The 25,739-nt window shown below is 38.5% G+C and overlaps 1 protein-coding gene across 4 annotated transcripts in view; it reads left to right on the top strand.

Moving 5' to 3' along the window:
* The window catches only part of SLC44A1 (solute carrier family 44 member 1), a 198,827-nt gene that overhangs the window by 46,941 nt on the left and 126,147 nt on the right, over nt 1-25,739 (top strand). For 3 of the 4 annotated variants that reach the window (XM_010353308.2, XM_010353307.2, XM_010353306.2), the window contains exons 2-3: nt 10,184-10,273; nt 21,074-21,216. In XM_010353308.2, coding sequence (XP_010351610.1) covers nt 10,184-10,273; nt 21,074-21,216 — 233 coding nt within the window. Of the gene's footprint in view, nt 1-10,183; nt 10,274-21,073; nt 21,217-25,739 lie in introns of those variants that run through there. The other variant, XM_010353309.2, reaches the window with a different exon arrangement.

Genomic DNA, 25,739 nt, shown 5'->3' with positions numbered 1-25,739 from the left:
GAAGTTAACAAACCCAAGTCCCTGTCCCCAAGTAGACGATAAAGTGGGAAGACTGAACATTATATATGCAACCATTTAGGGGAAGCTTCTGTACACATTGTTTTACATGGAAGAATATTTCATTTGAAGAATATTTGAGTGCTTTCTATAAACAATGTTAATCCCTAGGTTAAACAAAAAATAGACACATTACACTTACCATCAAAAAGGTCATCTACTGGCTAAACATAAATAATTATAATATGGAATGATAATTACTGTAATGGTATTTACATAGTGTGCTATAGAAACACAAAGGAAGGGAACCTAATTCACCTTATGGATTCCTCCAGTAGGGATTTGGTTCACTTAAGAGTTTTATGCCACTGCCATAGAACTGAACACATACTTGTTTCAGTGCGTGACTGCTGTGAACTAAAAACATCTTAATTGGCAAAGACAATACCTAATTTTGATTTAGAACATAAATTTACCAAATTCTGCTCATCTATTTGCTATATTATGATCAGTGCAATCTTCATGTTACTTCTGTATAAGTCATTATAAGTCAGTTCTCAGTGTTTTTTATTTATTTTATTTTATTTTTTATTTTTTGAGATGGAGTTTTGCTCTGTTGCTCAAGCTGGAGTGCAGTGGTGCAATATCAGCTCACTGCCGCCTCCGCCTCCCAGGTTCAAATGATTCTCCTGCCTCAGCCTCCTGAGTATCTGGGATTACAGGTGTCCACCACCATGCCTGGTGAATTTTTTTATATTTTTAGTAGAGACAGGGTTTCACCATATTGGCCAGGCTGGTCTCGAACTCCTGACCTCAGGTGATCCACTCACCTTGGCCTCCTAAAGTGCTGGGATTACAGACGTGAGCCACGGCACCTGGCCTATAAGTCAATTTTTATCTGTTCCATCATGGAAAAGAGAGCAAGGTTGGAGTAACAATCTTATATTGTGTATGCATGAAATTTAAAAAAATGGTTACAGCATAGCCAGAAAAGTCAGGACACCCATTAACAGTCTGGAAACTGACTATACTGTAGCCGATGGGAGGTGCAAAGTAGAGCTTTGGTCTATCAGTCTGTCCTTGGTATCATCAAGTACTGAAGAAATTCTGACCCTTGTAGATGTGATAAGAAAAAAACAAAGCCTATGAAAACTATAATTTTAAAAAATTAAATAGTAATTTTAAATTATAAAGGTTGCTTACCACTGATTCAGGAGAAAGACAAGTTAAAGATACTGTTTGAGGATTGCAGGCAAGACTTGTCTGTATAATTTTGATTGTTTCTTTGATAATAGAGGTAAAATATATTATTAGCTATGTTGTAGAGCAGGATTAACTTGGCCTCTGCCCAGTAATTGTTATGTGTTCATATGCAAGAAAGACAAGTCATTGAGAAGTCTGATGCAAGACAGACATCTTTGTAACAGGCCCACAATTATTTTTTAGGGGAATTGGAGGCAGAATGAAGTCACTGGCAATTTATCTCTCTGTGATCTTTCTCTCACTATATAAATACCTAACTTACAAAGCAGCTCTGGTTGCCATTTCCCCCTTTCTCCTTACATGGATGAATGTTTGTGATTTAGCATAAAGTTCATGAACTAAGAAAAGCAGTTGGGCACAGAATCCTGTATCTTTCCACGCAGTGTATCTTATTACCTTTAACTGTCTGTTAAAATCATGCTTTTAGTTTTACCTTTCCATAATGAATTTCCATCACCAGGCTTAGCAAATGAAACAGATTACTTCTGGTAACCGTAAGTAGTTATGCACTCCAGATCCTTGACAGAGCCTTCCCAAAGGACAGGCAATGTCTTTCAAAATCCTATTACAAGATTTTATTTGCAGATGCTAAGAACAGAAGGCTAGAGCCGCCATAGTTTATTGCTACTCAACTTCATCAGGTCTGCTCATTGTATTGAAAACTGTGGCAAAAATGATATACATCAGCTCTTTTATTTTTTTTTTTGTTACCACTCTGTGCAAATAAAAGCATATTGGGGAATTTAATGAAGCAGTTTGTCCTTGGAGGGAGCTTTAAAGATTCTGAATGTACAACTGTTTGTCTTTAATACTGGAGGTTTCTGTGTAAAACTGGCAGGAGCAAAATAAAGTCTTCACAGACCAATGTTTGCCACATACACACTTGAATCGCACAAATGTCTCTGCAGCGGTGACCTTGGAGATGGATGCATTCAGTGACTAATAGTGGCTTTTGAGGTGTGTCAGGGAGTAGTTAGGACAGTGAAAACTACAGCAGAGCTGCTGGAACTGTGGGACCGTTTTGGAGATGGTCTGCTAACTCAGGAAGTGGAGACTATGATGTTCAAACAAAAAATTGGGGGAGGGGTTGATTACTCAACAAATCACCCAATTCAACCCAAGGACACATTCTGAACTCTGTGCTTGATGAGAGTACATCTTAGCTTGCTTTGGTCTTCCCAGGTATAGCTGGCTTTTCATCAGAATCTGGGAAAAGTAGCAGCGATGGATCTGTGCTGCAAAGATCTAGGCACACAAGAATAGCATTCCTGTGCTTGTCATGAGGTATAGGCTTCAGGTTGTATGGGATTCCTGGCCTGCCAGCTTAACTCTCCTTACTAGTGACCTGTAAGAACACAAGTATATGTTGATAACCTTGTCAGCAGGACACTCTTGATTGTGCTTAAATTTCTAAGCTTTAGTACTTTGTTAGTAGTTAATACTTTTATACCTCCCAATTGATAAGAAAAAATACAAGAATATGGGTGGTGCTGTAGTGGTGAAATGGCATCCCAAATGGTATTGGAATCTGTAATGGTTGGTCCCTTATTTGTTTGCAGGCTTAACCCTGCCCATATACCACTTCTCTTCCTTGGAACCAGCCTCCCAGGCTGCTACTTATTGTTACTTTGAATGTCGGAGAATGCAGTTCTCTGGCCTAGTCTGGGGGAATGCCAAAGGCTTTAGCCTGTCAGAAATTCCAAGTTGCAGCACCTCTAGATATATGTGACCAGATAGTACTTAACTCATTGTTAGTAGGAATCTCACCAGTGACATCTACATGAAAATATTATTCCAGTAGCTTAGTAAATATAACCCTATATAATAAGTGTCAGAAAACAAAGGAAGATATTTTTCCTCATTTCTGAGGCTGAAAGGCCTCTTCCTAACTGGAGCCACAAAATCTTCAGTGTATAAAAAAATCTTGATATGAAGTGAGAAATGGCTGGTTTTTTTAAGCAGCTTAATGTCCTGTTTGCTACTAAACATTTCTGGGTGTAATAATTCTTATTTAGCAGTTGATATTTCCCCACGATAGCAACCAAGAATTTTTAGAATGTTTTGGGGCACAAAACACATTATATTTTAGACACTGAAAGATCATTTTAATGTTTGCCTCAGAATATAAGCTCCAAAAGTTTATGAGGTAATTGCAACAGTTCTCACAAACGCTGCTTTAATGTTCCCCATGTCTATTCCTGCAGTACCTTTTCTGTCTCTATCTTGGCATCACTCATGCTATCCTAGTAGTTGATTTGTCTCTTTCCCACTTAAACTAGAGCTCAGTGAGGACAGGGGCTGTCTTACTTGTTGTTGCATCTTAAGTATTTTGTGTGGTGCCCAGTATTTATTTGAAGAATCAAATGCTTAAGAATGTTTTCTGAAGCTGGGTGTGGTGGCTCATGCCTATAATCCTAGCACTTTGGGAAGCCAAGGCTTGATCCAGGAGTTAGAGACCAACCTGGGCAACATGGTGAAACCCAATCCATTTTTAAAAAACAATTAGTGGAGCATGGTGGTGTGTGCATATAGTCCCAGCTACTCAGGAGGCTAAGGTGGGAGGATCACTTGAGCCTGGGAAATGGAGGCTGCAGTGAACCGTGATTGTGCCACTGCACTCCAGCCTGGGTGAATGAGCAAGATCCTGTCTCGGAAAAAAAGAATACTTTCTGAAAATCAAACAACTTCATATAATTGACTCTAACCTTTTTATAGCACATTTTCCATTATTTTAAAACCTGGTGTATGAAGGAAAGATTGATAGCATTAGGTAGTACTCTTATTATATTACTTACAAGAATCTTTTGGGAAGCTTTGTACTTCTGTCTTAATTAGGAGAAAGTCATACAGGCAGTAAGCACAGAGTACGAAAAGAGAGCAGGAATATTCAGTCTTTGCCTTTAGATAATACCCAGATGTCTTCTGACTTCCAGGGTTTTGGACCTACCTGCCTCCATATTTGAGACCTAGTTAACTCTTTTTGTATGTAATCTGGATCGTTGATAATGCTTGTCTGCTTTTGATATCTTCCTAATCCTTCCTGCCTGACCTAATTCTGTGTACTTGATACATAATTGCCAGACCTTTTCCTACTTATTGGCCCCCTGGCCTTGGCCCACCCTGCCTGCCATATTACTGCCATATTACAGTGATGGCTAATTTGACCTAATTGTTTATAACATATCACTTACCAAAACCTCTGTGTTTTACTATTATCTGCAAATACATTTGTTCAACAACTGTGTCTTTATTTGCAGTCACATGAAAATTTAGGTTAAAACATTTTACAGGTTTATTTACTAAAAAAAAAAAAAATACACCCTTACTATAGCATATCAAAATCACTAGAAAGCCTTGAGTTTAGTTATTAGGGCTCATAGTGAATGTGGAGTCTAAGACATAGTAGTTCTATGACTTCTATAAGAGATACCATGGAAGCTAAAAAATTAGATATCTATGCCATACAAAATATAGGAAGGCATGTGAAGGTGTTACACATTGTTCCTCCCTAACTTTAAGGATATAAATGTACAAACAGGAGGTATATGCCAGCTGTGGTCTGACTTAGAATTGTTCTTTAATTCTCCAGTAGTAGTATTAGAAATTGTAATTCTGCCTTCTAGATTACTAACCTTGTATATGTGTGCAAAAAAATGCATGTACTGTGGATATTGTTATAGGAATATATTCACACACTTACTTTAAAACATTAAAAAACTTTTTATTATGGAAAATCTCAAACGTTCATTTTAGTCATTTTTGAAAATCTTTAAATCTTTTGTACCTTCAAGTTTGTCTGGTATCAATTCCTTGTGCCTGAAGAACTTTCCTTAACATTTCTTACAGTTCAGATCTGTGGCTAATAAATTCTGTCACGTTTTTTGGTTTGAAAAGTGTTCATGTCTGAGAGATCTTCTGTCAGCATAGAATTTGGGGTTGGTAGTTTTTCTTTTTCGTTTTCCTTTCAGAGGTTTAAAGATGTCATTCTGTGGTTTTCTACTTTTCATAGTTTCTAACAAGAAGACTGCTGTCATCTTTGTTTTTCTGTATGTGATGTGTCTTTTTTTACCCCTCTGGCTGCCTTCAAGAAGATCTTTGTATCTTTGGTTTTCAAGGGTTTGAGTATAATAGGTCTAGGGGGTGTGTGTTTGTGTATTATATTTATCCTGCTTGGGATTCTCTGAACTTTTTGGATCTGTGCTTTGATTTCTTTCATTATTTTTGGAAAATTTGCAGTCATTATTGTTTTCAAATAGTTCCTCTGCCTCATTCTGCCTTCTTCTTGGATTTCAATTACGTATATGTCACATCATTTGTTTTTTATTTTATTTATTTATTTATTTTTTGAGATGGAGTCTCGCTCTGTCGCCAGGCTGGAGTGCAATGGTGTGATCTCGGCTCACTGCAAGCCCCGCCTCCCGGTAGCTGGGACCTTAGGCACCCGCCACCACTCCCAGCTAATTTTTTGTATTTTTAGTAGGCGGGGTTTCACTGTGTTAGCCAGGATGGTCTCCATCTCCTGACACTATGATCCGCCCACCTCGGCCTCCCAAAGTGCTGGGATTATAAGCCTGAGCTACGGCGCCCGGCCACATCATTTGTTATTGTCCTGTAGTTCTTGGATGCTCTGTTCTGGTTTTTAAATGTTGAGTCTGTGTGTGTGTGTTTCAGTTGGGATAATTTCTGTTAATCTGTCTTTGAGTGTACTGATTATTTTCCTTGCCTGTGTTTAGTACACTGATGAGCCTGAGAAAGGCATTCTTCACCTTTGTTACCATGTTTGTTTGTTTTTAGCATCCCTGGATCTTGTCTTATAGTTTCTATTTTTCTGCTACAGTTTGAGGACTCAGGTTTCAGACATAGATTTTCCACTTGTTTTCTTTGATTTTTGTTTTCCTATTCTATAAAATAGAAAAGTCAGGAGTATGTAGTAATTAACAGAATTGTTTTAGGAATCAAATGCGGTCATAGATAATATAAATGTATGCCCTTGGGCAAGCCCCTTCCCTTCTCTGGGTCTTAATCACTCTCGCTAAAGGCTTGGATTGTATGATTACTTTGGTACTATTTAGTTCCTAAACTGAAAGATCCTGTGAAGGGGAGAGACCTAACATATACTGAAAGCCTGGTATTAATCTCATGTAGAATCTGAGAAAGGGGTAAAATCACATTTAAAAAGTGCTGTTGCAAAACAGTTTACTTTTGCTAGGTCAGACAGCATTAAATCCTGTTGCCAGTTGGATAAATCTGTTAAAGAATTATTAAAAATTTTCAACTCTTGGGTTTTCTGACTCACTTGAGAAACTTCATGGCTCGTAACACATCTCACTTGCTTTCCCTGTACCAATAGGATTTAAAATTATTGAGTTGGCTTCCAAATTTTTCAATGTGAGGAGAAACTAATTGAGGTTATTGCTTTTTACTAACTAGTGCAAATAAAAAATAGTCTTATTGGAATAGGCTTTGGAGTCACGGGCGGTTGGGGGGGGGGGTGGGTCAAAGACTGATGGTGCAAGTGTGAAACCTTAGGCTGATTATTTAACTTCTGAGCCTGAGTTTCCTCATCTGTGAAATACAGACGATACCTACATCAGCTGTTTTGAATGTAGAAGACATAATGTGTGTAAAGCTTTGAGTCTAATGTCTGATTAATAGTAATCAATAACTGATGGCTTTAACAATAGCAGCTAAAATGAAATGTGTCACCATTAAGTCAAAATTTTAGTAAATATAAGGGAAAAAGAGTTTGCTATTCTTTATATCCTTTTTAGTGGGAAAGTTCAGTTGGTAAAAGGATATTTTAACAATAGAGAGAAGGTTAACTGAAAAGTATTGATGAATAATAGTAATAACAGAGAATTGAGTGCTTGCTGGGTGACAGGTGCTCCCATTTACTCTTCAGAACATCCTTGCTGCTAAGTGTTCCTTTGTCAAGTGAGGGTGATCATTTTTGTTCTTCCACTGTGCTTTGGACTCTGTCAATATCTTTTATATATAAGTCCTACCCTCGCTCCACTTCTCATTCCCAGTGAGAGAACGTGTATTTGGCACAGAAGTGACCTGCAGCAAGTTGAATGGACTTGTTGAGATGTTGAATCTTTGTATTTTTCTGGTCAAGAATGAAATATCTCTTTATGTTATAGATGAAAATTTAGGCATTAATGAACTGAATTTTGGTCTAAGGTAAAAATACTAAGAAAATAGTTGGAGATAAAGAAACTGCTCAACCAACCTGAGGCCTTCCCCTTTCTTCCCTCCCCATACATGCTGTTATATTAACACAAATAAATATAGCATTTCAAAGTAGCTTTTGCTTTATAAATTACCGTAGAGTAAATATAATGAGTATCAAAGATGGGTCCAAATTCTGTGTTTTTGGAAGCAGTTTTACTGTAATGGGTATTATTCAAGACTGAAATTATTTAATACAAAGAAACATTCTTTATTCACACTGTGAACAACTGTCTTCCAAAATACAGACCACAATACAGGCATTCTTGTATGAATAATACAGAGAATTAAGTCAAATTATTTTGCAGTTTTTTCCAGTCATAACAGTTTCCGCAAAAGTGCATTCCTGGTCATAGATTTTAGAGTTGGAAGGAACCTAAGAGATCCAAACTAACTCCTTTCTGCCACCCAGAGAGATGAAGCAATTTATCTAAAGTCATGTAGCTAACTAATGACAGAGCCAGGGAGAGAACCAGTCCTTCATCTATTATGCCACAGTGCTGCATTACTCTGGAAAAAAAAACTGCCTACTCATTCGTGGTTTTTAATGCTAGTTAGAGTCTTAGGGTAAGGTTTTTTTCCATGACTAACTAGTGCTCTTTTGTTTTCTGTGTGGGTGTTTGGGAACAAGCTAACTGGTTGTGTTTTTTGTTTTGTTCTGTTCATAACAATTGTACAGTGTAAGGCAATAACAAAGCATTTGTTCGGTTAACACTTTAGGGGTTAGGAAGAAATTGTTTTAACTCAAATTCTCTGCCCTCATTGTTGATAGGCAGATATTTTAAAGTTGTGTTTTTTAATCTGGGATTTGAATTCCCTAAATTCTTATGAAAATCATGTGAATATCTGCCTTTTCTTTTTTTTTTTTTGAGATGGAGTTGTGCTCTTGTTGCTCAGGCTGGAGTGCAATGGCGTGATTTTGGCTCACCACAACCTCTGCCTCCTGAGTTCAAGTGATTCTCCTGCTTCAGCATCCTGAGTAGCTGGGATTACAGGCATGCACCACCACACCCGATTAACTTTGTATTTTTAGTAGAGATGGGGTTTCTCCATGTTGGTCAGACTGGTCTCGAACTCATGACCTCAGGTGATCCACCCGCCTCGGCCTCCCAAAGTGCTGGGATTACAGGCATGAGCCACCATGCCCGGCCTATGCTTACATATTAAGAAAATAATCTGTAGTTTTCATCAGGTTATCAAAGATACATAGTTCAATACTATGGTTTTAGAGGGAGAGAGAACTAAGCCTGGTTGCACTCTATATATACTAATTGTACTAGAGGGCTCCCTTATCTCCAGCCCCCTTCTGTTGGTGCCCTTTCCTCCTGACAAGCCTTTTCCAAATAGCTTCCTGGATATTGTCATGGAAGCCACTGGAGGCCTCAACCTTCTCAGAGGAACCTTTCCCATAGGTTTCCCAAAGATACCTTCTTTCTCCCTTCGCTGCTTACTTTTTCCAGGAGAGGGTGTGAGACTCAGGGATTTTTGTTCATTAGAAAGCTCAGGGGGCTTATTTCAGTTAGATTTCCATTAAAAGGGATTTGTGAGCTGACCCAAAATCCTAAGACTATTGAAATAAGAAAAAAAAAATGCAATTGGAATTCCAGTCAATACTTTGCAAGTTAACTTTTAGAATGCTGCTAGTTCTATAGTTCAGGATTCTTTGTGTTTGATTTAGAAACTAACATTTTCTAGGAACAAAATGAAAATGCATGGATTATTTAGGAGTTGCACAGATCTGTCTATAAAAACTGATTTTTTTCTTCCTGAATTTTATTTGATTTAGAAAAATCTACCCCTGAATAGGAATCTGTTTTTTGTTTTTTTTTTTTTTTTGAGCTGGAGTTTTGCTCTTGTTGCCCAGGCTGGAGTGCAGTGGCACAATCTTGGCTCACTGCAACCTCCGCCTCTTGAGTTCAAGTGGTTCTCCTGCCTCAGCCTACCGAGTAGCTGGACTTACAGGCGCCCACCACCACACCCGGCTAATGTTTATATTTTTAGTAGAGATGGGGTTTCGCCATGTTGGCCAGGCTGGTCTCGAACTCCTGACCTCAGGTGATCTGCCCGCCTCGGCCTCCCAAAGTGCTGGGATTACAGATGTGAGCCACCGGGCCCAGCCTGAATAGGAATCTATTTTGATGGGCATCTTTCCTAGAAGAGAACATATATTTAAACAGCACATTCTAACTTTTTGGTTTTTTTTTTTAAGTTTAGTGTCTGGACACACAAAGAAAAAGCTAGTATTAAGACTGAAGTTGGAAGAGTGTATTCATTTATTCATTCATTTTTAAAAAGCCCTCACTGAGTACATATTATGAACCCTCAGGCATCATGTTACATGCTGAGAAATAAGCCTGGTCTCTTCCCTTATGAAACTCTGCTGGGACACAGCATAACAAGTAAGAATGACAATTTAGCCCACTAAAAACTCTAATATAGGTACCAAAAAAGCAATGAACTCAGTACCGGGCCTGGCCAGGAAGAGGGGTGGGAGTAGGGCCAGTGGAGTTATTGCTGTGGGGGTTAGCATAAACGTCACAGAAAAGGTGACAAATATTTGAGTTGTGTCTTAAAGGTTCAATAGAAACTTGTTTGGCAAAGAAGGGCTTTAGCTATAGGTGGTGTATTTGTGCCCTTCTAACTTTAACTAAACTTAACATTTAACACTCTCTTATTTTATGTTTCCAATTAGAGCTCCAAACGAGAATGGAAGCCGCTGGAGGACCGTAGCTGCACAGACATACCATGGCTGCTGCTCTTCATCCTCTTCTGCATTGGGATGGTAAGGAAACTCTCACAGATGGCCCAAACCTGGACTCATGATCCAAGGGAACGATGAGGAGTTGGTTTAATGAGGGCAGTAGTTGTGGAATATACGAGTGCTTATACAGTTCAGTGGTATTTTGTGTCACCCTTGATTTGTTTTTCTACATGAAAACTGAGCTCAAATTAAGGAGCAGCTGGGACTCGTATGCCATTCAATAGACCATTTCAGAAAACAAATCATTTGACGTAAGTCTCTGAATGGTGATCTTGATGGGGTGGTGAGCAAAACAGTGACCATGAGTCACAAGGCCTGCATATTCACCCAACCCAGTCACACCAACTTGTTGGTTATCTTTAGGGCAGTCAGTTCCTCTCAGAGACTTGGTGTTCCATAGTTCTTCCTAGATGGGAGGCTGGTTGCTCACTCTCCTTCTTCCTTCTGCCCGTCCTAGGCCCCTGCTGCCTTCTGTGTCTACTGTAATGAGTGACATCTTTTGATTGGAGATCAAGGGACCTGGTGGTTTTCCAGTGGCCCCTGCTGCCTGCTGTGTCTACTGTAATGAGTAGTATCTTTCGATTAGAGATCAAGGGACCTGGTGATTTTCCAATGAGTGTAGAGAATGGAGGAGCAGAGTTGCTGTTACAAGGTATTCAGGGTGTGCACATTCAGTTGCATACCCACTCTGCCCTACAGGAGTTTCTGACAGACTTCAGTGGCATTAGATTTCCTGCCAGTGTGTGGGCTGAAAAAAAGATAGAAAACTGCTATTTTTAAAGCGGACTGATATTTAAAAGTAGAAAGGACTTGGAAATCCTCATCTAGTCCATTGCCCTTATTTTACAGATTAAAAACATCAAACTCAGAGATGGAAATGACTATCCCAAGGCTACACTGCTAGTTCATGACAGAGCTGGGAACAGAGCCCAGGTCTGTTCACTTCCAGGTCAATGCTGTTTTCTAATGCCCCATTTCCTCTTCCTCAAGGGGACTCTGCAGACACATTATTGCTCTCTCTTAGTCTTCTACAACTCAAAATGCAATTGTACTACTTCAGGCAGCCTTGCTCTTACTCATGTGTATTTTTAACCCCCTTCTTACTATACCTTTTATAGAGTTTCTTTAGGAAAATCTTGCTGTTTGTCTCCTCTAACTGCCCACCAGGCCAGCGCCATTTGTGAATCACAGAACAACTGTAATCTTGGCTAACAGGCACAATTGTAGGTACCAGTTCTGCCTCTGAGCAAAGGAAAAGAAAGCAATACATTTTAATGAGATATGATAAATCCAGTAAAATAAGGAGTGTTTATTTTAAAGATAAAAGCATAGTTTCACCAAATTTAGGATATTTAGGAAAGGTCAGAATACCTGTCTCCTAACTTAATGACTTATAAGATATTGCTCAAAAGTTTACTTAGTTTAATGGAATGGCAGCTGAAATATAACATGCATGAATGTTTATGCAGCATGTGGAGAATTTTTTTTTCATTTTTGAGACAGAGTTTCACTCTTGTTGCCCAGGCTGGAGTGCATGGTGTAATCTCGGCTCACTGCAACCTCCACCTCCCAGGTTCAAGTGATTCTCCTGACTCAGCCTCCCAGGTAGCTGGGATTACAGGCATGTACCACCACACCCAGCTAATTTTGAATTTTTAGATGGGGTTTCACTATGTTGGCCAGGCTGATCTCAAACTCCTGACCTCAGGTGATCCACCTATCTCGGCCGCCCAAAGTGCTGGGATTACAGGCGTGAGCCACTGCACCCTGCCATAGAAAGATTCTTTGATAACAGAGTTAGTCCACAGCCTTTCCCCGCTCCCTGAATGTAACCCTGGGACAAATAGCAGCTGACCTTTCAAAATTGTTTACAAAAACATATACCATGCCACCCGAGGTGCTTTGGATTTTCTGTGCTAAAATAGGTCAGGAAAGTGCAATCATTAATGTTAATAGGCTGATTGGGAGTGACTTGAGACTAAGGAGTTATTTGTTTACTGAAACATTTTAATGCAGTGGTAATTAATATAGTGTTGATTTCAGTATGATGGTAATTAAGACGCACTGTGTGTACTTTTAAATGTTGGCATAGCATTATTAGCATTATTTGTTTTCGAATGATTCTTTTAATGGATTACCTTCATGGAATTGAGCTAATATTATATTTTGCCATGTGGAAATAAGAAATCTTAAAGTTCTGGCGGGGCTCAGTGGCTCCCGCCTGTAATCCCAGCACTTTGGGAGGCCGAGACAGGTGGATCACGGGTCAGGAGATCGAGACCATCCTGGCTAATATGGTGAAACCCCGTCTCTACTAAATATACAAAGAAATTAGCCAGGCGTGGTGGCGGGCGCCTGTAGTCCCAGCTACTTGGGAGGCTGAGGCAGGAGAATGGCGTGAACCCGGGAGGCAGAGCTTGCACTGAGCTGAGATCACACCCCGGCACTCCAGCCTGGGTGACAGAGCAAGACTCCATCTCAAAAAAAAAAAAAAAAAAAAAAAAAAAAAAAAAAACCAGAAATCTCAAAGTTCTATTCACTGGCACAACAGAGATTCAGCATTCTTTGGCTTCTGAGTATTTGTTTTAAATGATTTTTAGAAGATTTCTCTCTCTTTGGATTTCATTCTGTAGTACTTTTAAAATAAACATTTAACAAACATTTATTGGGCATTAATCTATGCTCCAAACTTTAGTACGTGTTTGTGTGTGTGTGTGTGTGTGTGTGTGTGTATATATATATATACAAAATATGTATCTTTTTAATTTTTTTAAATGACTATGAAATAAGTTTTATCCCCTGCTTATAGACAAACTATAGCAAGGTTAAATATTAGCTTATCTAAGAATATACTGCTGTAAATAAGTAGCAAAGATAGAATAGGAACTGGAACTTTCTGGGTATGTTCTTTTAATCAAGTGGCCCAGCTGCCTGCTTCTCTTACAGATTGTTTCTTCTTAGTAATCTTGCAACCTAGTACTCAAACCATACCTTTATTCTCTGTCTTTATTTGCAGCTTTTTGCTCATTTTTTGATACCTATGGTCTGGTTCTTAAATATTCTAAGATCTTGTCATCTTTCACTCATCTCTACCATTAAATCTTTATACATGTTCATCTCTTCATCAATATTTGTACTTCTCTTTTATTTCTTCCCTTAGTTTCAAGGTTTTTCTAATGCTTGAGTTGTCTAGAACTTAGAGTGTTTTTCAAAGCAAATTGCTCTCAGCCTTCTTAAGTGCTATCTTCTACATTTGAACTTTCATCACTATTTTGGAATTACTGGGCATATACTTACTCTGCTTGAAAAATTACTTGTAACATTGCACTGCTAAATTTGTATATTTCATTAAGGGAGTAAACGAGTGGTTTGTAGCCCTAGCTGTACATTGGAATTAACTGGGGTCTCTTCTTTTTTTCTTTTCTTTTCTTTTCTTTTTTTTTTTTTTTGAGACAGAGTCTTGCTCTGTCATTCAGGCTAGAGTGCAGGGTGCGATCTTGGCTCACTACAACCTCTGCCTCCCAGGTTCAAGCGATTCTCCTGCCTCAGCCTCCTGAATAGCTGAGATTACAGGCACCCAGCACCACTCTTGGCTACTTTTTGCATTTTCGGGAGAGAAGGGGTTTTATCATGTTGGCCAGTTGGTCTCGAACTCCTGACCTCAGGTGATCTGCATGCCTCGGCCTCCCAAAGTGCTGGGATTATAGGTGTGAGCCACCGTGCCCAGCCTAGAATTAGCTGGGATCTTTAAAAAAAAAAAAAAAAAAACCCTAATTCCTCAGCCCTACCTCAATGATTCTCATATAATCTCTGCAAACCTGATATTCAGCCAAAGTTGAGACCCATTATTATAGGCACAGATCAACCACTGAAAAGATGAACCACTGAAAAGATCAACCACTGAAAAGTATTGAGCAAGAAGTGTTAAGAGTGGGTTTAGAAAGATGGTGCTGGCAGCTAATGTTAAAGATGGCTTGGAAGGTGGAAAGAGGTTTCAGGCAGATCACTTTGGGGGCTGATGTAATGGTCCAGATAAGAGGTGAAAAACCTGAAATAAAGAAGTGCTAAAAGAGAGGAAGAGAGAGATTGAAGAATTTGGATCCATAACATTTATCAATGGTGTTATCAGTGTTGCAGACAAGTGAGAGACAGATCAAGGATGACTAAGAGGTTCTTGTGTTGGGGGTTCAGGATAGGTTTCTCAGCTCAAATCCCACCCCAGCTCCTGCTAGGTTCCCAACCACGGTTTCTGTACACATCATGAAACAAGAGTGGGATGGATAAATAAAGCACCACTTTGTTAGTAAATACCTGATTATGCCCAGTAAGTTACTCCCTGGTAAAAGTAACTTGTGGAATGAAGCTTGGGCCCAAAAGGCTAACGTTCCTTCCTATCTAGGATGGTCTGACTTCATTCTGTCTCAAGGAGAGGTGTTTGTCAGAAAAGGAGAAGAAAAGAAAATGGAGATCTACCTGGACGAAATCTGCCCAGATCAGCTTACCACAAAAAGGCAAGAACGGAGGCAGCTGGATGGCCCTAACAAGAGTGCTTACCATGGAAAATAGAAGATACAGAGACCCCTTACAACTTACTTACCCTAGTAGTTATTGCTGTTTACTGTGAGCTAGACACTGTTCTTAGCACTTGACACATAGAAACTCATTTAATTCCTACACCTGCTCAAGGAAGTATACACTGTTGTTATCACATTCCCATTTTACAGAGAAGGAAACAGAGGCATAGAGATAAGCTCAGTAACTGTCTTAAGATTACATAGTGGCAGCACTGAACCCAGAAGAGAAGAGGGAGAAGGGGAGGCCTCAAGAGGTAGACCCTACTTCTGTTGACTGGAATTGAGGACAACAGAAAAAACTGTTTAGAACATGGACCTGTAGGAGACAGTAACCTCGCTTGCCAGTGAAACATGGTCTCATCAATATCTCAGGCTCTGACCAAATCACTTGCCATTACCTCTTCCTCTAGTGTGGTGTCAGGAAGCTAGGGTGAGGGGCAGAAGCACGGAGACAGGAGATTGCAGTCTTCCACTTCGTATCTTGTGTGTGCCATCTAGAAGTGGTGCCACCAATGGAGATAGAGCATATGGAGGAAAGGGAAGTGTGGAATGAGAAAATGAGTTGTGGACATGTAGAATTTGTGAGTAAGGAGAAGCAGTTGGAAATGCAAAGTTGGAATCCTGGAGAATGATCTGGACTAGAGCTGGATTTAGGGGACATCATCTCATAGTTTGTCCCTTCAGACTGCTTTCACGGAAGGACCCTTTCTATTTTATAGCATTGGTTTACTTCCCAGGGCATGATGTTTCTACCTCATTAACTATTGTTGAGCATGCAGAACAGAGTGAGAGATTCACTGCAGTATTTAGTCACCTGTTTGGTGGGTTGTTCTTTGCTAGGATCACAGAAATAAGAAGAACAATGTGCCAAAAAATTACCATAAGGTTACCTGATCCAAATGACTTTCTATTAAGTCTGTTTCCTTTCTTTATTTTAATTTGTGGTAATTACCTATTAATGTACCTAACATAATATTTACCATTTTAACCATTTTTAAGTATGTAGTTCAGTTAAATTCATTTGTTTTTGATCTGGTTTTGCTTTATTTATTCTCAGACACTATAGTAAACCAAATGGGTGTGAACTTCTCCCTGCAAGTATATTCTTAAAAATTGTCCTCTGTATCTGCTTTCCCTTAGAAACATAATAGTTTGGAAGAGGAAGGGCTTTAGAGATTCATCTAATTCTATCCTTGTGATAATAAGGAAACTGAGGCTCAGGGAATAAAAAGTTACTTGCTCATGATGGTAAAGAGTATTCAAAGTGAGGGTCAGTTTTCAGTCTTTCTTGTCTGTGTTCTTTTCATTGTTTTAGCTGCCCATGAAATTGAGCCTATGATTTCGCTCCCTCATGCCCATTATTTTCTTCTCTCTTGAGAACATTTCAGTTCTTTTAGGGTAAACCTTGCATTTGTGTATGCTGAATAAATGCTTATTGAGTGGTTATTTCCTAGACTTTCTATCATTCTTTTGTTTTTTTCAGAGTCAAGGTCTTATTCTGTTGCCCAGGCTGGAGTGCAGTAGCGCAATCATGGCTCACTGCAGTCTTGAACTCCTGGGTTCAAGCAATCCTCCTGCCTCAGCCTCCTGAGTAGCTGGTACTACAGGCATGTGCCACCACGCCTGGCTAATATTTTTATTTTTGTAGAGACAGAGTCTCACTGTGTTGCCCAAGCTGGTCTCAAACTCCTGGCCTCAAGTAATTCTCCCACCTCAGCCTCCCAAAAGTGCTGGGATTACAGGCATGAACCACTGCTCCTGGCCTCATTCTGTTTTTTTTTTTGTTTTTTTTTTTTGTTTTTTTCCTTCTTCTTTCCTCATTCTTAGAGAGAGGCATCCTATTACATGTTTTAAGAAGTCTGGGAATCTGACAGATTGACACAAGTTTATAATTAATTTTGTTTAATTTGTTTACATAAATATTCACTCCGCATCAGGCCTTTCCTAGGGTAGTATACTAATCCTGCCCTGTCTGCTGGGTCCTCATAGCCCTCTGAATCTTAAGGTTCTCGAAAGAGGAGAAACAGAAGCCAAATGTTCCAAGATTTTACAAATCAGTTATTATAAGATTGAGCCCAAGCACTGATGAGATATGGGCTTTATAGAGGTGAAATGAAGGAGGTGGTATCTGAGAAAAAGAGAGTCAGTATATGTTTTCATTAATTCCAGGGGAGAGGGCTGTAAGCAGAACTCCTTTTTTTCCCTATCTTTTTATTTTGAAACATTTTGCCATATTCATACACCATCTCCCACCCACTCTATACATGTTTTTGTTGACCATTTTTTTCAAAACTAAATTTAGTCCTTCTGCTTTGTTCAGTTACTTAGTAGAGGCTCTAGGTATTAAATTCAAACATGCTTATGAAATAAAAGTGTGTCTTTTTTTTTTTTTTTACTAATAGCAAATAAAACTAAGCATAAGCCCTTACTTAGGTACAACTAGACCTTCTGAAATGAAGGGAATATGAGCACAGTTCATTAATGAGCAAACTGTCTTTCTCCCACTTAGGCAGCCAGTACTTATGAGTTGCCAGGTCATGCCTCTGACCCACCATCCCTGTGTGCCTTCATATGATTTGAGTCACCTCCTATTTGTGAATAAATTTGTCTGTTCCTCTTCTCTCTCTTAAAATAGCAGTGCTGAAAGCACTTCCATAGCTCACTCATTTGAACATTTTAGCCATGATTTTCTTCCTTGCTAATAGTCTTACTTTCTCTCTGAGATTGCTTCCTACTCCATGATTATGAAAGCCTTCCTTATCCCCTTATCATTTGCTTCATTAATGTGATTTTTCCTTCTGTTGAATGCCTTTCCCCTCTTTCTCTGCTGAACCATTAAATTATTGAGTGTATTCTGTAAAGTTTCTGTCACCCCACTTTAATTTCATGTACCACATTGTTTCCTTTCTGAAATTATATTGCTTCCCACATTTGGATTTTAGAATTTTTCTTTTTAAAGATAATGTATTTTTATTTTTATTTGGCCTAGTTCCCCATTGTCAGTGGTTGTACCATATGAGAAGTCCCTAGGATAATAGTCATTGTTTCTTCCCATCTTATTAGCTTATTAGTCTCCTTGCCCATCCCCCACCCCTGGCAGCTTTCCACCCTCTCTAATACTTCTGGAAGCTACTAAGAAGTTTAAGTGGCCTATGTGAAAATATGTCAGTGTCCCATTTTAGCATATATATGTAACATTTACAATTTATACCCCTGCCTACATCCGAGAGGGATGTGAGGTGGCTTATGATGATAAAGAAAAAAACCCACATGTCCAACAGTACTGTTAAAAATAGTCAGAAAAGGAAATCAGAAGCCACTTAAAGGACTCTGTAACACAATGTACTTACCAAACATAAGAAGAAAATTCCTATAAAAAGTAAAAGAAGAACATAACCTTTTAATTATGTAACAACTTTGCTATTCTAGATTAGTAGTGAAAGAAGATTGTAATTATGGTCTGAAAATATTTTTGTACAGTAACAAAATTACTGACATTCTCGCTGTTCCCCCTAGAAATTTTTGTTCTAAAACAGAGAACCGAAGGGGTTTTTGTTAGTGTCCAGTTACTGTTGTTAACCTCTTTAGTCCGACTTTCCCATTCAAATTTACCGCTAACAGCTACCATTTATTGATCACCTGCCGTGTACCAGACAGTCAGCTAGGGATTGGATATGCATTATTTCATTTAGTTCTCATCATTAGGCTGTGAAATAGATGGTATTACTCTGTGTTAAGAGATGAGGAGGGAACAGAGTCTAAGCACGTAATTAGATAAAAATGACACAGATAGTAATTGGTAGAGTGAGGGTTTGAATCCAGGTCTTACTGAATATGAAGTCCATTCCCTTACCGTTACTCTGAGTCTTCTTGTTAAAACATGTGTTGGAAGCCTCGCGTGGTGGCTCACACATGTAATCCCAGCACTTTGGGAGGCTGAGGCAGATGGATCATTTGAGGTTAGGAGTTCGAGACCAGCCTGGCCAATATGGTGAAACCCTGTCTCTACTAAAGATACAAAAAATAGCTGCGTGTGGTGGTGCATACCTGTAGTCCCAGCTACTCAGGAGGCTGACACAGGAGAATCGCTTGAACCCGGGAGGCAGAGGTTGCAGTGAGCCAAGATCGCGCCACTGTATTCCAGCCTGGGCAACAGAGCTAGACTCTGTCTTAAAAAAAAAAGTGTTGGAAAGGTTAGCTATTAAACCTCCTAATACCTCCTTTTCCAGTTTTTACTCAGCACATGGCTTCCTAATTTGGAGTTCAAAGATATGCTTAAAATGGTATGCTGATTCACACATGTAAATATGCAAATATGTATGCAAAGCATTAAATTTTTTTTTTCCGTGTCTTAATATTGGGTTGAAGTTCTGAGGTGGGATTGATTGCCCTACAGTGTCCTTGGAGGAGTCAGGAGAGGGGGAGAGGGGCAACAGGGTGAGTGTGAATGAGTAAGTACTGACCAGCTGTGTCTAACCCCACCGCTAGCAGTTTGTGCTGCTTGGAGGCAGAAGGAGACTAACATGTATTAAGACATGCACTTTACATGTATCATGTATTATCTCATGTAATTCTCACAACAGCCTTTGTGGTAAGTGGTTTTAACCTTAACTTATAGATGGCAAACTGAGGCACAGAATTAAGTAAGTTTGTCCAAGGTCACCCAAGAAGAAAATGGAGTCATCAGTATTCCATTGATCGATGCAGGCTTTTCTGACCCCGAAGCCCACCATCTTTCCCTTGTAGCATATTCTCACTTATAATAATAGTACCTAACAACTATAATAGCTAAGACTTTATTAAGCTCTTACTATATGCCAGGCAGATTTTTTTTTACCATTTTACTGGATTACATCATTTAATCCTTACAACAGCCCAATGAGCTACATACACTCATTATCTCAATTTTACAGATGAGTAAATTGAGACAGAAAGTTGAAGCTAGTGAGTAGCAAATCAGGGATAGTCTCCACTCTCAGTCTATTTTTTTTACAAAGTATAGCTTCAAGAAGTTTCTACTGACTGTAGCTATGGTCTCTACTCTTTCCTTGTAGCTCCCTTACCTGCACAATGAAAGTGCAGGGCTTGTTTAGAAAACAGTTTGTTTGCCTTTTTAGGTAAGTATATTTAAAGGGGAAATACTTTTCTCTGAGGAATTGCATCTGAGTATAGTATTTTCTACTCTAGGCCTTAGATCTAGCAGGGCTATTTAGATAAGTACTACTCATGATACTTGGCTGTGATTAATTAAATAATGATAGTCTCTGCCTTCATAGCCAGTTTACTAAAGATAATAAAAACGTAACCTTTTAATGACCAGGTTGCAAGAATAGTTCTTAGCCTCAGTCTTTCCTCCCAAATACAATCAGTTTATCAGTAGTGATTCACTTTACTTCCTGTTCTTCTGGCTAGTAGCTTGCTGTCAAGCATAGGTTTTTATTGCTTTGTTTTGGTCAGTGCATGCTTGACTTAGCAAGCATGATGTGCTTCTGAAGTATCTACCATTTGCCTTTAGTACTGTGATGAAGCATATTCCCATGAAATGAAGTGACCTTTGCAGTATACAAAGCCAGTGCCTTACTGTCTTCAATATTAAGAGCATGGCAGTGCTTCACGATGTAATTCTTTGACTTGTATACAGCTTTATTGCAGGAAGAAAACAGAAGTATTGCTTGCACTGAAACAATAATGATTCAAAACCCGTGTTCCTATTGTTCTTTGAATTTTTTTCTTTCATCCTTTGCTGATGTTCACTTAAAGGAACCCCTTTACAACCAAATGAAACTAAAGAATGAGGAAAGCTGGGTTTGATTCTGTGCTCTGATCTTTACTAGCTTTGATGGCCTTGGATAACTTGTTTAACGTCTCTAGGCCTGAGTTTCTTCATCATGAGGATTAGAGATAACGTACTACAAGCACCTATTAAGAGAACACAGACTGGCACAGAGCAGGTGTTCTGTATAGGGAAGCTGATATTATTACTATTATTATTATTAATAAAATTCAAAGATGATCTTGTGATGTAAAGGTTAGGATTTGTTTTGTTATGGTAGTAAATAGTGTTTCCCTATGGACTTCTTTGTATTGCTTATGTGCAGTCCGAGGAAAACAGTAGAACAGTGTTTGCAGTAAGGAAAGATAGCTCTTTGTTCCCTTCAGCAGACAAAAGAAGCTCATTATCGTATCAACTAGTGACTGTTGGCTATTGAAATGGTTTATTTGTATGTTTTTTCTGTTTCTTTCCTAGGGATTTATTTGTGGCTTTTCAATAGCAACAGGTGCAGCAGCAAGACTAGTGTCAGGATACGACAGCTATGGAAATATCTGTGGGCAGAAAAATACAAAGTTGGAAGCAATACCAAACAGTGGCATGGACCACACCCAGCGGAAGTGAGTAGACTGTTGCTGAATGATGAACACATGGAAACTTTGAAAGAGGCACAGAGAAAATCCTGCTATTCTTACTGTTTTAAAGATAATATCTTACCAAATATTATTTTTATGTGACTTCTGTTGGTGTGTTTGATTTTTTTTCACTGAACCCTTGAATCATTCTTGTTTTTGGTCTACAAATATATTCTTCAGGAAACAGAATTAGTTACCATGTTAAAATGGGCTACCTTTATCCATGTTAGTGGGTAAAGGCTTGATTTGAAAAGGTTATTCTTTTACTCTTTTTTTTTTTTCCATTAGCCTTTAAGTTGTGCACTAGTTTTAACCCTGTAACATTTTTTTCCTCTAAGATTATACTTAATGGGAGAGAGAGGGATGATAATGGATTTTGAAATATTAACATTATAAAACATATTTTATGTGGTATGATTTATAAGTATACATCAGTTTCCTATTTTACAAAAGATACATTTTGTCAGACTTTAAAATTTGCTTTGGGTTCTCAATATTCATGAGATTCCTGACTTAATTGACTTTTTCTTCAAAAGAGCTATCATTTTGTTTTTAATACCTGTGGGGAAAATAGATTTTATCTAGCATATTTTATGTATGGTGCTAATATATTTGTGTAAACTATATATTTGTGACCCATGAAGCCTTATTAGGCATTTGTTCTTCAGAATTAGCAAAACTAATTTTAAGGTAGTAGGCTAACTAATCCAGTTAATGCACTTTATAAGAAAAGGCTAAGCAGGTAACATTTTAAGGTTGTAGGTCTATTATAAAGCATTTTCCAGGAACATAATATGTAATAACTGTATTTATTATTATATAAATCTGTTGGTTAAATCTGGGCCCCTAGTGGGAAGTATAAGATTAATTTGATAATGTTACAAACCTGAAGAAATCCAAATAGTTAATTTCTCAGTGTTATTCCTCCCATTAATGAAGATAAGATAATGCATTTTAAATAAACACAATTGTAAATGACAACAATGAGTATCTTTATAGCATCCCAAAGTCAACTAGCATGTGATACCACCCTGTGAGGTAGGTGAAACAGAGGCTTGGAAGACTGAAGTAATTTTCCCAAAGTCACATGGCTGGTAGGCGGTAGAATATCCAGCCCAGAAGATGAGTTTTTCTGTTGATATGCACCTGCATCCATTGAGAGAAGTGAAAATTGGACTCTTAGCAATTGGAAGAATTGTTACATTTCTTCTTCTTTACGATTGCTTCATGAAATTAACGCAAATTTTAGACTGTATGTTATTTCTTGTAGCAAGACTATGCATATTTTTTTAATTTTTATTTTGAAATAACTTTAGACTCATAGAAGTTGCAAATATAGTACAGAGTTCCACAGTACTATTTTTTTGTAGATAGCATCTACTCTGTAAAATATTATTTAACTCTTTAATGCTGCTGACATGTATCAAATATAAAATATTACAATTTAGATAATTGAGGAGATAAGAGGAAAAGGGAACTACTCCCTCAGGTCTTCTACTTACATGGGCTTGCAATCATTTTTAATGGCTCCTTTCATAACTTGCCATGACTCCAAGCCTGTTCTCACCATAAAGTTTGTGTAAATGCCACTCTTCATATTTAACATTGTGGTGATTCATCTGTTCAGTGGAGCAGATTGCAAATACTTGGATTATTCTATGTACCTTTCGGCCTCTTCCAAGAGAGGCTACTTATTATTCTGAAAATGTGGTCACTATTCCCTGAATGCTTAGCATAGTCAAGAGCCATTCATATAGAGGGAAAATAGTTTCCCAAGTGTAGCTGTTCCTTAATTCATGTACACATGTTTAAAATTTATTTTTGATTTCTACTTCATCTTCTCTTACCGTATGACCTTTTTAGTGCTAACCTACTTAAGTATTTCTGTCTATAGATGTTTTTGTAAAAAAAGAACAGACTTTTTTTTACCTTTCTCAGATAAGTCTGTAATATTTCAATCTGAAAAGAGACAGAAAAGCAGCAGTCTTTGTGTTTGTCACCTTTATTCCATCCTCTTCTTTCTCCTGAAAATGTATTGGTTTCCTTCCTTTACACTTATTTCCTCGTACTTCTTTGCTTCCTTATGAACTGTAGGCCCTTCTGTAGCTGTATAGTATTTTTATACCTGTTTTGTCTGCTGGTACTTCAGCCTAACCTTGATCACTCTCCCATTTCTTACTGTCAGCCGCTAGTACAGTAGCTGGTCTTACTAGGACCTTTATATATATTTGTTGAAAAAGTCAACAAATCAGTCCTCTAAAATCTCAACTATAACTCTTTCTTGCATTCATGAATATTGTTTCTTCTATCAGAAAAAAAAATTCCTCCCAATCTGCACATGGCTAAACTCTACTCATCCTTCAGCTCTCAGCATAAATGTCACTTCACTTCCCAGAGAGATATTTTTGTTCTCATAATTTAAATCCGATATTCAAAGGTACTCTCATTGTATCCTATAATACTTGTAATTATATACTTATTTTTTGATTATTTGTTAAATGTGTATCCTAAGTGCCATGAGAGAAGAGATATATTTGCCTAGAGCATAGTAGGCACACATTTAAATGCTTGTTGAATAAATAAATCAATTTTTTTCCTTAGAATATGTTTTAAGAAGTAAATTAGTGAATCTGAGAATTTGAATATTTTAAAATTATTAATGCATATTGCTGAATGGCTTTCCATAAAGACCGTTCCATTTATATTCCCACGAACAGTGTTTGAGATTGCTTTATCTTTGCTAGTATTATTAGTTGTTATTATTTACTAATTTGTTAAGCCAGAAAATGGTGTTTTATAGTTTTAATTTGCATGTCTTTGATTATTAATGAGTGTGAACCTTTTTTCCCCATGTTTGTTAGCCTCTCGTGAAGACTGTTGTGCTAGCGTATCTATTCTTGGTCGTCTTATCTCTAATCTGCGCCATCCTTTATACTGTGATAAGATTAAGTTCTTTAAAATAGGGCTCTTATGTTGTCATTTCCCTCCTCAAGAGCCTTTCCTTTGGTAGTGTTGTCTATAGCCTCAAAGAAGAGCCCACTTAGCCCTGCCCTTCCAGGACTCTTATGATCTGGACCCGTTTCACCTATTCAGTCTCCTCCCACTGTTCCTCAGTGTGATGTTCTTATTGTCTGGGACATTCAATTGATTCTTACCTCTTTGCTGTTCCTTCTACCTGTCTGCCAGTCTGAATTCTTGAAACACTTAAGATGCGTCTCATAGCTAACCTCTGTATGAAATGTTTCAAAACTAATCTTATCCGTAGTGAGCTTTCCTTTACTTTGATTACCTGAACTTTTCTATATTATACTTGTTATTCTACTGCCTTCAGTTTGCGCCCTAATTATATTGTGTGTTTCTCATCTGTCTGTATTAATTGGCAGTTGCTAGGTAACAGTATTACTGTAAAGTTAGTGGCTTAAAACAAGATACATTTGTGATCACTTTCTGTAGGTCAGAAATCTGGATGTAGCTTACCTGGGTCTTCAGACACAGAGACTCTCACAAGGCTGCACTTAAGTTGTTGGTCAGGGCTGGGATTTCATCGAAGGCTCAGTGAGGGGAAGTTCCCCTTCTAAGCTCTTGTGGTTGTTGGCAGCATACAGTTCTTTGAGGGCTGTTGGACTGAGGGCCTTTGTTCCTTGCTGGCTGCCATTTTTTTGATGGTGGGGATCAGGGTGGTAGTGATATATTTTGAACTCTGATTGGGAATTCCAAAAACATACTTTTTCTGCCACATTCTAGGTTGTCCACAATCTTTAGGTCTATAATATATAAGTAGCCTTAGAGTATATATGTCAATTTTAGATTAAAAATTATCATTATTATTATTATTGGAGGCAGAGTCTCGCTCTGTTGCCCAGGCTGGAGTGCAATGGCATGATCTCGGTTCACTGCAACCTCCTCCTCCTGGGTTCAGGCGTCTCCTGCCTCAGCCTCCCGAGTAGCTGGGACCCACAGGCGTGCACCACCACGCCTGGCTAATTTTTTTTGTATTTTTAGCAGAGACTGGGTTTCGCCATGTTGCCCAGGCTGGTCTTGAACTCCTGAGCTCAGGCAGTCTGCCCACCTCGGCCTCCCAAAGTGCTAGGATTACAGGCGTGAGCCACTGCACTCAGCCTTATTACTATTATTGTTATTCCCAGAGAGGAAGCTCCCTATCTTCCATATCAGTTTGGACAGACCAGAGATTGTCCTGTTTAGTGGCAAGATACCTGAGTTAGTGAGTGTGTGGACTGAGCTAGGACAAATAAAAGGTCTAGCTTTTTTGGCCTCTGGGGAGAAGACTGGGGTGAGGGCAGGGGTTTTGTGTATCTACCAAAGATGCTCCCATATGCTGGGTGCCTGAGATGGGAGAAGATGTGGCAAAGTGGTGGTAGCTCTTTGTAAACTAGGTCATCGTTGTAAAGCTGGGTGACAGTAAATAGGGAACTGCTTTTAATCTTTTTGACATAAACATTGTATCATTATCAGAACTTTTTCCTCTTTCTTCAAACAGTCCTAACGCA

This window comes from Rhinopithecus roxellana, chromosome 16 (genome assembly GCF_007565055.1).
Source record: "Rhinopithecus roxellana isolate Shanxi Qingling chromosome 16, ASM756505v1, whole genome shotgun sequence".
Taxonomy (NCBI): Eukaryota; Metazoa; Chordata; class Mammalia; order Primates; family Cercopithecidae; genus Rhinopithecus; species Rhinopithecus roxellana.
This window is presented reverse-complemented; position numbering and strand designations above follow the sequence as displayed.